The 12,416-nt window shown below is 38.7% G+C and overlaps 1 protein-coding gene across 4 annotated transcripts in view; it reads left to right on the forward strand.

Moving 5' to 3' along the window:
• MOCOS (molybdenum cofactor sulfurase) overlaps positions 1-12,416 on the forward strand; it is a 214,560-nt gene that overhangs the window by 186,744 nt on the left and 15,400 nt on the right. Inside the window, exons 9-12 of one of the 4 annotated variants that reach the window (XR_007630146.1) lie at positions 155-317; positions 6,241-6,322; positions 10,475-10,599; positions 11,045-11,294. Coding sequence is in view for 2 of the 4 variants with exons in the window: in XM_050326370.1 (XP_050182327.1) it covers positions 155-317; positions 6,241-6,322; positions 10,475-10,599; positions 11,189-11,294 (476 nt within the window). In the remaining 2 variants the exon portion in view is untranslated. The remainder of the gene's footprint in view (positions 1-154; positions 318-6,240; positions 6,323-10,474; positions 10,600-11,044; positions 11,295-12,416) is intronic. The other 3 variants (XR_007630147.1, XM_050326370.1, XM_050326379.1) reach the window with 3 other exon arrangements.

Genomic DNA, 12,416 nt, shown 5'->3' on the forward strand with positions numbered 1-12,416 from the left:
ACATTGTCTTGTTCAAATTTTCCTAATTGCAAAGAGTTTCATTAATGGAATCTTTTCCTTCTCTTTTCTTTTCAGTATCAATCTATTAATGCAGCCAACATTTTCTAAAACAACATTTTCTAAACCTTTTTATCCCTTCTTGATGCTTTCCCAGGTTACAGAATGGCCGGTGGAAAATCAGGGTTTGTTGTACGACCGAAACTGGATGATTGTAAACCAGAATGGAGTCTGCATGACTCAGAAGCAGGAGCCAAGGCTGTGTCTTATAAATCCTTCAATTGATCTGAAGCAAAAAATTATGGTTATTCAGGCAGAAGGTTAGTAAACAATGTTCTCTTCATTCCTTCTTTATTGGCATACACACCCCAAACTACTGAATGCTGTGCATGCTTACTGACTTCAGGGACAAGTTCTGTGCCAGCTGTGGGCCATAAAAGCCCAAGCTGTAATATACAGCCCTGGGGGAGTTCCTAAATTGTTGTAGGGGTGGGCAGAGAGTAGACGATGATTCCCTATGTAGAATCATAAAGTGGATGCTCCAGGATGGAGAAAGGAACAGAAGATATGAAAATTTACTGACTAGTGTATCTCTCCACATCATGAAGTCCCAAAGCCTGAAGGGGCTGTTATTGCTGCAAAGTTAAAGGAATAGAAGTCCAACAATAAACACCCTTGCCAGAGACCTTCCCATTTTATATTCTCTTCCTCCTTCCATCTGTAGGATTAGATGGGTAGAGTCCAGTGGAATTTAGTATGAATTAAAATAAGGTCCAGACATTATTTAACTCAGTTAAATACTTGCACTAACAGGCAAATATTTCATGATTTTTGAGCTTCTTGGGATTTAACAATACCCATTGGCATTGAACATTGGAAGAGGTCTGTATTCCACAAAAGTCATTATTAATACTGAGTTTGCATGTGTCTGAATGGTGTTGGTCATTTCCCTGAGGTCTAACATTTACTCAGCCTGTAGATCTTAACCATTAATAATATATGTGCCCACATTTTCAGCAGCTAGAGCAAAATAAGGGAACCTATCAAGATTTTTCAGCCTTTATTAGAAATCCATATAGGTGGATCTGTAGCTACAGTCACCTTTCTGTTTGTACCTTACAGTTGTTCTCCTCTCCAACTTTCTGAGAACTCTCCGTAGAATTAAATTTGACCAATTGGTTCCCTTTGTCTGAAAAAGGTTTCTGAAATGTATATTTGGATACTTCCACTAATCAAGTGATTTTTTTGGTGTACTTCTGATCTCAAACACAGTCTACTCTCTTAGGGATTCCAGACTTGCTCACTGGCACACACACACTGCTGCTTTCTACTCTTCCCTCTATATTTCTTTGAAAAGGTATCAGTAATTAATTTCAATTCTATGTGGAGCACCTTGCACCTCAAATTTTTGTAGTACAGCTGCATAGGCAGCCTTCTCCCACAACTTCTAAATTATCAAGTGCTTCAGAATTAGTTATTTCTAGAAATTCAGTTCCTTACTATTTCCCTTTCTACACATAATTCTTGCTTGCAAACACAGTATGATGTCTTATCAAAACTGTTTCCTTTTGTCCTTCACATTTTCAGAAGTTCAGCTCTGTTAGGCCTTTTGATTGCTTCATTCTGCTCTTCTAAGTCTGTCCTTCTTTTTCTCCTTCCTAGTACTTGTCCAGACAAGTGCATATCCATTAGTATGTTCACCTGTCAATAACACCTGTACTGACATACTTCAGAGTCAGGAAGAAGTTTTCTCAGACAAAAATGACAGTCAAGGCACCCATTTCTCACTGAGATTTGCAGTGTCTTGCAATAGTTAGGGCCAGGGTGAAATTCACCCTTAAATCCAACTTTTTACTTTATGTCATTTTTGGAGTTTTCACTGTCAGTCACCTTCTTTCTGATGTAAGTGAGAACTGTTTCCACACAGAATTGATTACCCAAGTGTATGGATTATTCTTCTAACCAGAAGTAATTGGTCAGATCTCCAGTGTGCTCTAACAAGAATGTCCTTGGCATTCATCTCTAGCCTGCTTAGGTACATCCAGCATGTAAGGGCGGAGTCATTTTATTCTTTGTGTATTGACTCTAGATACCAAAATCCTAGCCCATGAGGTGGTCTGGGACCTCTTTTATGATAGTCCTACTGGTTTTTACTCTCATGATCTTCTTGCAACCTGCGGCATTTTTTGTAATGCTTGACAGTGAGATAATGGCTCTCTTTTCCTTGGGGAGTCTAATCCAGAGCTTACTGCTCCTAAGATAGCACAGTGATGGGAGCACATACAAACCAGCAGGGTAAGACTGAGCAGATAAATCTGCAGGAAGTTGTTCCAATATTTATTTTGTTTTCTTTCCTCTTTCCAGCAGTCTAAATGTGTGATTCGTTTGTTGGTGTTAAATTTTTAATTTTTATTTTATCCCTTCACATACGTGTGTCAGTGTTGTATCTCCCCTTAAAATCATTTCATGGCAGTCAAGTTTATTTAATAAGTCGACTCTTTCCTTGAAAATCACATGTTAATCATTGCTGCTATTGTCACCACTCTCAGCAGCCTGTCAGTAGTTTGTTGCTAACTTAGGACCTGAGGCTGAATACTTCATGTGAGGCTGGAGCAACAATCCATGTGGCAGGGAACAGTAGAACTTGGTTGAGCCAGGTGGGATGTTCTGCAGCTCAGAGCCTTCACTGGCCTGTGTCAGTGGCTAATTTTATTTCAGATTTGTAGCACTTAGCCTGCTGACTAACAGCCGCCTCCAGTCTCTCCCAGATTGGCTGCTTTGTGAGTTATTTCTCCCATGGAATGCCTCCCACCCAAACTGCCTTTCCTCAGCTACAGCAGCATGCATCTTTCCAAGATGAGTTTTGTTTCCTCCATCTCTCTTCCCTCTGCACTCACAGTCCCCATGCAGAGTTTCTCTGTTCTTCTCATTTACTGAATCCCCTTACTCCAGTGAATGTGAAAACCCAGAGGATCCCAGCTGATGGGTGACAACTGCAGCCAAGCCAGCTGCCTCCCTCCTGCTCCTCTGCAAGGAGGCCGTAATGACTCTGTTTTCTCTGCCAGTTTTGCTGCTGTCGTCTGCGCTTTTCTCATTGTGAGAGCAGGCTCTGGCACAGATCTCCATCCAGAGCGTGCTTTGCTGTCTGGAGGTGTCTCTCTCCAAAAGTGAGAGTTGCCTAAGGCAACTGTGCTGCTGGAATAGGTGCCTCTGGTAAGTGCCTAAAGACAAGTGGGGCAAATCTTATGTGGCCAGGGCCTTTTTTAAGAACATTTTGCTGTTACACTATTAGATTACAGTGAAGACTTTATCCGTGCCACTTTTAAAACATAATGAGTCTGTTCTGTCTCCTCCTCCAGGCACATGCTTTCCTCTAGAACTTTTCATTAGTGGAAAATTTGTTTATGGCTATTTTATTTCAATATGGTTTAATATTCTCTGTCCAAGGAAATAAAATTGTCACCATGATTTAGAGTGACAGTAACTACTTTAATACCTTTTGCTGAATCCTCTATGTGCTGAGACACCTTTCAGGTTCTTTCTTTAACCCCTGCATGTTGGGTGTCTGTGTAACCCATCTGAAAACAAGACTTGGATGAGCAAACTGGCTGTCTAACTGGCCCAGCTGTGCAATCCTGCCGCCACTGTGGGTAGCAAAGACAGCAGAGTGGGGCTCTACACAAGGCCAAAACTGCCTGAAGGCTTAGGATCTTTCCCTGGCAGGCCTGCAAAACTAGTTGGCTTGCATGGCAGCTGGGGAACTCCAGGTATTTCCCTGATCCCTGAGGATGGGGGTGAGAGCAGAGGGGAGAAAGGGCTTGTGCCTAGTCTCTCGCTGGCTGTGCTTTTCTTCAGTAGAGGGAGTGAGATTTTAGTTTTGAGAAACTGCATTTATTAATTTTGTCAGACTTATTTTCTTAGGTTATGTGGTTCTTAACAGGCATTTCCTATTTTTTTATGTGAAGAGTGTAACAAACCCTTGCTGTGACAGAACCCACTTAGAGAGAATCAGTGTACCTAAGTCAACCCCCATCAAGAAAAACAGCTTCTTGAATCTTAGCTGAAGTTGTTAGTAGTTAGGCTCCCAGCACCTTAAAAGTGGGCAGGAGAGTGCCTTTATTTCCAGAAGTCTAATTACTCGAGTGGAAATCAAGGGAAATCTTCTTGTCCTGCTCCGTCAAATACATGGTGGCATAAATTACACTGGGTTTGTTCCTGACCTACACAAAAGTCAGCCAAACAGAATTTGACTGAGAATGCATTTCTGTAGAAGACTAATTTCTCTCTTTCCATTTTAGCTAACAATCAGCATTACTCTGGCAAGTTGGGCCTTAGTTTGCTACTGCACAGTGGGAGAAATTTTTAGTGTTGAGGAGGCCCTTTAAAATATTGAAGTAGAAAGATGCTAGCAAAACTGAGGAACTAATTACACTTTATGGAGTTTATTGTGCCTTCAAATAGTCGTGTGTTACTGCCAATAAAAATAATGGGAATTAAGTGCATACAATGATGAAAGAATATACATGAATAGTTTATATCTCAGTCTATTGAAATAACAGACTTCTAATTTTTCTCATTGACTGAAAATAGGAGCAATAAAGATAAGAATATTTTTTGTATTAATACTGTGAGCACATCTGTGAATTTTATTATCAAGCAAATGACCATGGAGAATGACAGCTTTTACATTTTACTAACTGGCAATATTGTACTTTATTTTTTTTGCCTTAAGATAGAATAAAATTGTAATTAACAATGTTTAACTGACCTAAACATCGCTGTAAAATGTGTACTGTTCAATAAAAATGTAACACATTTGCTGGTGTATGAAAGCAAGGCTTTTTAAAGCCCTGAAATTCTATTTTAAGAAATGTTCTGAGTATGCCTTTCTTAGAAAGTATTTTTAATAGATATAACAGCTAAGGGCACATACAGGATGAAACCTGTCAAACTCATCTTTTCCAGTTTGAATGGAATTAGGATAACTTGAAAGGAATACTAATGTTTAATTGTTTCAAAGTCCAAGAGCATTAGTTCTAGTCAATAAAATAATAACATTGGCATCTTTTTCAGGTTGTTGCAGGCTAGCTCAAAGCATTTATTACATGTATTATTTTCTAGAGTGAACTTAACTTTTCCCCTCTGTCTTCATTTATGAAATATACTAAGATCATTAACTAAAGAAGCAGACTGCTTTCTCTTTTGTAAAATATGCATGGAACAGAGCTGATAGTTGTATTATAGTGAATCTGAACTATGTTTCATTACTCTTCAGAAGAAAATAAAACAACTGATTTCACCATATCACAGAGATGATAGGGCTTGATTCTTATTTGTTTTACAATAGCGTAAACAGGAAGAAATAAGTAAAATCAAAACATGCTGTTATAATGCTGGGAAATGGAGGTCAGAGTCTTTCCTGGTATATGTTGCAGTATAATGGAAAAGCTGGATTCATTGCAGCCACACAGTAAAACCCTTTGTTCTTTATTAAAGACTATTGTTTTCAATTAACAGAGAGAAAAATAGTACAGTTTTTCTTTTTGCTTCTACACTACCCTTTCCATCTCTTTGACTCATTTTGTTCAAGATAAGAAAAATGTGGAAGAAGTTGTTAATGTAGACCATTACTAAGGATTTCTCAGCTATTTTAAACTTGGAGATGAATAGATGGGAATAATTCTCTCATTAGCAGTTTCTATACATTTTGTTTTTAAATAACTGCAGTTTTCTGTCACGTTGTATTTCTTTCCTTGAACAGACTGTGCTTCTTGTTTCTTTTCCGCCTTCCTCCATCTTTCATCTTTCAAATCACTCAATCCCACTACTCCAAAAAACCCCAACCTATCAGTGTTTAATGTAATCTCCTGGCTTGCTAGAGGGTCCAATAGAATGAAAACTCATCCTTTCCACAGAAACTGTAGCTGAGGCAGTAATTCTGTACCTGTTTTTTTGCCGGAGATAAACAGAGAATGAATTTAATCAAAGCTGAAATTGTATATTCCTTAATATGCTTTGAGTACCAAGGTCATCTGCAGCCTTTACACTTTGCTTTATCATTTGGAGCCACCTGCAGGCAGAGAATATAATTCTAGCACTAAAAAAAAAAAAAAGGATATTTTGATTTGCTGTTTGTGAGGCTGCTGTGATTGTGAGCAGAGGCAACAATAAGAACTTTTTTCGTGACCCTACAAGTTTTCATAAAAATTTTATTTAAATATGACTTGTTCTCTGCCCATCTAGGCATGGACCCAATATCTGTATCACTAGAAGACAATGCTGAAAAAGAGGCTGTGGTCTGTGAGAGTAAAGTCTGTTCACACAGGTGAGTGAGAGCAGAGGGGTATTGAAGCTGAAAATCACTGTAGTGACACTCAGGACATGAACAGATGAACACACAGGGGCAGAAGTCCTTAAAAAAGAGGCAGGGAGGTGGAAAGCAAAGTCTTAGTGGACCAGAAGACATTTAAACAGGTAATTTGGCATGCCTGGCATGTCTGATAGAAAACAGTGAAAAATAATAAAAATGGGAAAGGGAAGGAAGGACAGTACAATAAACTGACTTAGTAGTCACTTGAATGGGGGAAATCTTTTTTTTTTTTCACTTACTCCAAGCATGAGAAAAGGAGAAGGTGTCCCCAGTTACTTCCAAATGCCAACTGAGGGCCTCAGCAGGACCTGAATTCAGTTCCCTCATTCAGTGTAATGATGTCGGCAACTTTACCCATTTCATGCTGTATGGATTCAAAATTGCTAGAACCTTCTGAAGTCATAAGCAGCTTTCCGTAATTACAACCCTTTCTAATCTTGTTTTGACCAGCCATGTTGATCAGTGTTCCCTTAACAATCCTGGGATGATTGCAGATGTGTATGTTAAATAACATTAATTCTAATCAAGAGACATACCACTGCACTGAAATATAACACTATGAATAAATTTATTTCCTATCAGTGAACTTAAGTGTTTATCCACCACATTTTGTAAGGACTTCCCCCAGCCTCATTAAGTTTTCTGAGTGGCAGCGTTTCAAGTGCCCTCCTAAAGTATATTTGCATTATCTACTATGTTTCTTTTCAACGAGCCTCTTGGTAACTCAAACTAAAAGAGCCACTTAAAGAGCTACTTAAAGATTTATGTCTTCCTCTAACCAAGGTATACTAATTCTTTCGAACCCTCTACATTTGCTTCTCTGAGAGTAACACATAAACAAACCATCAGAAGACCTGGCAGTTTCCCCATGGAGCCATGCAGAAAATTACCTTCTCCTTCTTTTCTACTAACTATTCAGATGATAAAGAGGATCTTTTTCTCAGAAGTGTATTTTCCTCAGGTAGTGGAATTCACCCAAGAGTCATTTGTTTTAACCATCTGTCCCACTTCCCTTAGTGTTGACTCATCCCTAGCCTCCCCATGGTAAGCCCATCTATTACAGGCTGTAAAATAGCCTAGGTTAGCTTTCTCTTTGTGTGCATAAAATTTGCTGCCATACTATTTATTGTAGTTTCTACTTCATGTAACTGACTGTGTCATTTTTATTGTATCAACTTGGAAATTTTCATGGAAAACTGCTTAGAGTTCTGAAGAGGAAGAAAAGGTCAGAGTGATAAAGAACTGGGATATGCAAGGCAAATTGCAGAGACTGGACTGTGATTAGCAAATAAATAAACAGGAAGTAAGGGCGAATGAGTGGACAACATTGCTGAGGCTCTGAAACTGCTCAGAGATCCAGCAGTACTTGATGCCATGTTCCACTGTTTCAGCAGGGGAGCCTCCGGGGCCAAGAATATGAGAAAAGCAGTGCTTTGCAGTAGGGCAGGAGGTGATTTGTGGTCTGAGGTCTTTCCTGCAAAGTGTCTGAGGTGAACAGTGGGACCTGTGAGTCTTTGTTAAAAGGCTTTTATTCAAAAGAAACCCATAGTGAGGGCGTTTTCCATTTATTAATTCTGCACTCTGATGCTGTGATGTCATCCAGTTCTGTAAGCTTACTCTAAATTTAGATTGAGATAACTGAGAAAAGTACGTGATGTAGAATCTGCAAGCAGTCATGTGAGGAAGTTTAATTTTACAGCAACCACTAAAGTTTAATGAGCCCAAATTTCCCTTCTGAAGCAGTTCATCAGTGTTAGTCTTCACCTCAGCAGGGGTTGTCCATCAACAGGTGATACTCACTTCAGAGGGACATGGCTTTCTGATATAATATCTAACAATGGAGAGGTGGAAGTAGAAGCGAGTGTTTTTAAGGTTATTGATGTTGCAGAATAACCTAAATGCTCAAGGTTACTGCTCTTCTGAAATACTTATACAACCCTCTCTGACAGGCCACAATATCAAAGAGATAGGGAAGGGTATCAGTGGTAGAAGAAGACAAAGGTGTAGTTAAGAACAAGGTGAACTGAGCCCGTTGTGTGTATTATATCCCTTGGGATCAATACTACGACTTCATCCGTCCTTGTTTCTTGTTCTATAAATTACCCTACTAGAGGGACTAGCTGTAACGCACTGAAGCTAAATGACATAATAGAAAGATGAGTGGGGAACTCAAGGCAAACAGCAAGTAAAATCTGAGAGAAACAGGCCCTCCTTTATAAATTGCCTGACATGTGCCAAATGAAATGTAATGCTGACAGATGTAAAGTTATAATCCACAAAATAAACACAGAAAACAAGTAGAATTGAGCTACAACAGAATGACTTTGACTAAGACCTTGAAAAGATGATGGTACGTGCTCAAAAAATGGCCTGACAATAAGGGAAAGCAATTTGAAAACACAGAAGTCTCTGGATACAGAAAAACCAAGAATAGTGTGAGTCTCTAACTCAGCCACAGTGACTCAAAACAGCAAGTATACAAAAAGAGGGCAAAATTATGTTCCTGATTTATACAGTATTAGTCCTCAACAGGCTATTAGAGGCAATTGGCTTGGGAGATGTTTTAAACACCCCTAGCACCTCTGCTAGGGTGACAAAAAATATTTGGAGATTTTTTACCACTTGTACTGTTACCATGGAACATTTATGTCTTCTCATTAGCAACCGTCTCCCTAGCACAGTGACCAGCAAGGACACAAGAACCACTCAGTTCAGACTATGAAATTTCATGTGGACATTCACCTTTTGGCCTCTTTCTTGACATGGTGCCTGTATCTTACACTATCAGAGTACCATTTCCATTCTAGGACATCACTGGCTAGATGCAGCTGTGGTTGACAACTGTCCAGTCTCAGAGTGGGGAGAGAGATGCAAAGCAACGCCATAATTCAAAATTCAGAACAAGTGCTGTAGAGATACCTGATACCTATAGGATTATAAAATCTCTTTGATTTCACTTGTGCTGGCTTTCTACCAGTGTAATTCAGTTGAACCCTACAAAGCATTTTGTAAAGCCAAGCTACTTCCTGTCTCAATCCTGGGCTTAGCATCTTTTGCTGTGTGTAGCTGTTTACTTGTTTCACAGAGCAGATGGTCTCCATGCAGATTAACTTCTTTGGATGGGTAGGACAACAAGGTGAACATAGGACCACAGCTACTTCACTTTCCTTGCTACAAGCCTCCTCCCTAGATCAGCATTAGAATTTGCATTCCTCTTACCTGCTTATGCAATTTTAAAGTTTGGTATCAGTCAAACCTCCTTTTGTAGTCAGTAGAGAGAGCTGAACACTCCCACAGTGAAATTCATCCCATGCTGAAATCTAATATAGATGGGAACTACTTATCTCTTTCCATTATTTGTGAGAGGAACCCAGACAACTAACTTAAACTAGATGCCTGGATTTTGGAAGATTGACATTAAGTTTACTTGGGGCTGAGGAATCTAATGTCAAATAGGATCACTTCCCAGTGTCTGATCTGTGGCCTCCTTGGACTGGGAGAGGTGATCTCAAAATCCCTCTAGGAAAGCTTGCATCCAGGTAAAGAAGGAAATTCTATTGCTAGCTTGCATAGCTCACTAAACATTTTACAAGTAATGTAAATCATCTTTAGATAGAGAAATACATGGTCTCTGTAAGTGGAGCCATGTTTTAGTGTGAAATGTCTGTACTAACATGAATTAAATTAGGGAAGTAACATCGTTGCACCTAATGGGGTCATTCAAAATTATATACAGAGGGGCAATCTTAAATTCATCTCAGATCACTCCCCTCTGTTTTAGTAAAGAGCACAGACCAGAGCATGACTTTTTCATAGTACTGTATTGTAATGTTGTTATATGAGCCACCACTTACTGTACTTCAGAGTCAGTGTCATTAACTTTGGGATTGTTTAATCCTTTATTCCATAGTAATTTTCTGTATAAAGCTAAATTAGGTCTCGTGAATGTTAACTTCAAGAGTAACTTCACATCCGACACTCATCAGACCATACGGATTCTGTATTTTGTACTGAAAGAAGCAGAATAAACATTTTTGCAATTTGCCTTCTGATTTACAAATTCATGTTTAGGCAATCCAATTTGAAGTCCTCCTTTTCTCATAATAGGGTAAAAACATATGACTGTGGAGAAAGAATTGCTGGATGGTTCTCTATGTTTCTTGGTCGTCCATGTCGCTTGATAAGACAAAGTTCAGACATGAAAAGTAAGTCACATCAGAAAAATACAGAAGGTATGTTGTCATTCTTAAAAATATCTTGTGTTTCCTCATGCAAACATCAGGCTCATGGAATTCCTACTGAGTACATAACTTGATAAAGGCTGAAAGAGACAACCACTATTGATCTAGTAGGTACATTTATACCCAAACTGACTTTTTACTGCCCTTCTACTTCTTAAATTTGGTGAAAATGTAGATACATCAGCCTGGGGGCAGTGGGGGTAGTTATCATGATGACTGTGATTTTGTCTGGAAACTCAGTGATCATTTTGAAAAGTCTAAGAATCAAATAATTTTTGGAGTGACTAAATTTTGTAATAAAAGTAACTGAAAGACCGTTGAAATTGAAAGAGCATCAAAAATACATAGATATTGCTCTTGTAAGTTGTTTTATGAATTTCGTAAAATCTCAGCTCTGTCTCAGTTTCATAATACATTGTGTCATTATCATTTACAGGTTTGAGGAGATTCTTGGAGTCTTCCCTTAGTATCTGGAACCAAATGAATAAATTTTTAATGAGAATAAGTAAGGTCAAAGGAAAGATGAGGTGAAATTACTAATTTTAATGGTCATTTTAGAATGTTGGATTGATTTTTTTAGGTCTGTCATCTGCTAAAAACATCTCACTCTCTCTTGTGAATGAAGCACAATACCTCCTGATAAATGTGGCAAGCATTCTGCAGCTGAAAGAACATATTTCTGCAAGGTAAGAGCCTTCTATCTCCAAATATCTCTTAGTGATGTTGGATTCCAGAATCTTTTCATAAGATGCCAATATAGCTGTTTTATGTGGAAATTTATAAATAGTTACCTTTCAGTGGTCAACAAATATATAGCTATTAAACTACTATAATTCCTAATTTTTGTATGACTTCTGAAAATTTGGATTAACTCCATGAACATAATCTGTCTATCAGTCATCTTTAGGAAAATTTAAATGAAATTTTTGTCAAGTGATTTGGTGGCAAGAGGTTATTTGGAACCAGCCAGTTTCTATTTGTCAGAAGAACAAGGATAAATAGGTTTTCTCAGCATAAATAAACTAGCAGGTAAAAATAGAAAATCTTACTCCTGGCTGAAATATTTCTTTGGGAATGATTAAGATTTAGAATAAACATGCACAACAGAAATACTTTAAACTACTTTTACGACTGGAATAATTTCATTTCTTAATTGAATTTGACTTTACTTATGCAAGAGTGGTAGATAGAAGCAGCATTAGTAGAAGTTATCAGCTGGCTTAGGACACTGCAGGCCCAACTCTGAGGTTACTGGGGTTTTTGGTGACCACACCAGTACAGGCTGGGGTGGCAGGCACTTTTATTTAAAAAAATACATTCAAAACTAGAGGTTACATAGCACCCAAGGTCCAAGGGCCCACAGCAAAGCCAGGAAGCACAGCAGCATAACTGAACGTAGTAACTGTTATTTACCTCCTTGTTTGTATGACCACTGGCATAATCTACACCTCCTGTTGGTTTCCACCTCCTGCAGTTATTATGAATTGTGTCTCAGCTGTTGGGATTACTTGTGGGAGAGGGAAAACTTGTAGTCCTTCAGCTTCCCATCCCACCTTCCATCCTTCTGGAGCCCTTGTGAACAGTGGAGGCTTGGTAGAGCTGGACTTCTGTGGTTTGACTAAGGCTGCACAGGCAGTTTATCCTTATGCACTTTTGTCTGCTAAAGATCATTCGGACTATTTTAAATAAAACCCAGTTCTTTCTTTCACCTTACATACCTCTTCTGCTAAGACTGCTTGATGTGAAGTTTTCCCTGTTATTTTGATTTTGCATGATTTTCCTCATTTTAATTTGTGTCCTGACTTTTT

Source organism: Myiozetetes cayanensis, unplaced genomic scaffold (assembly GCF_022539395.1).
Source record: "Myiozetetes cayanensis isolate MyiCay16 unplaced genomic scaffold, myiCay2020 scf1, whole genome shotgun sequence".
Lineage (NCBI taxonomy): Eukaryota > Metazoa > Chordata > Aves > Passeriformes > Tyrannidae > Myiozetetes > Myiozetetes cayanensis.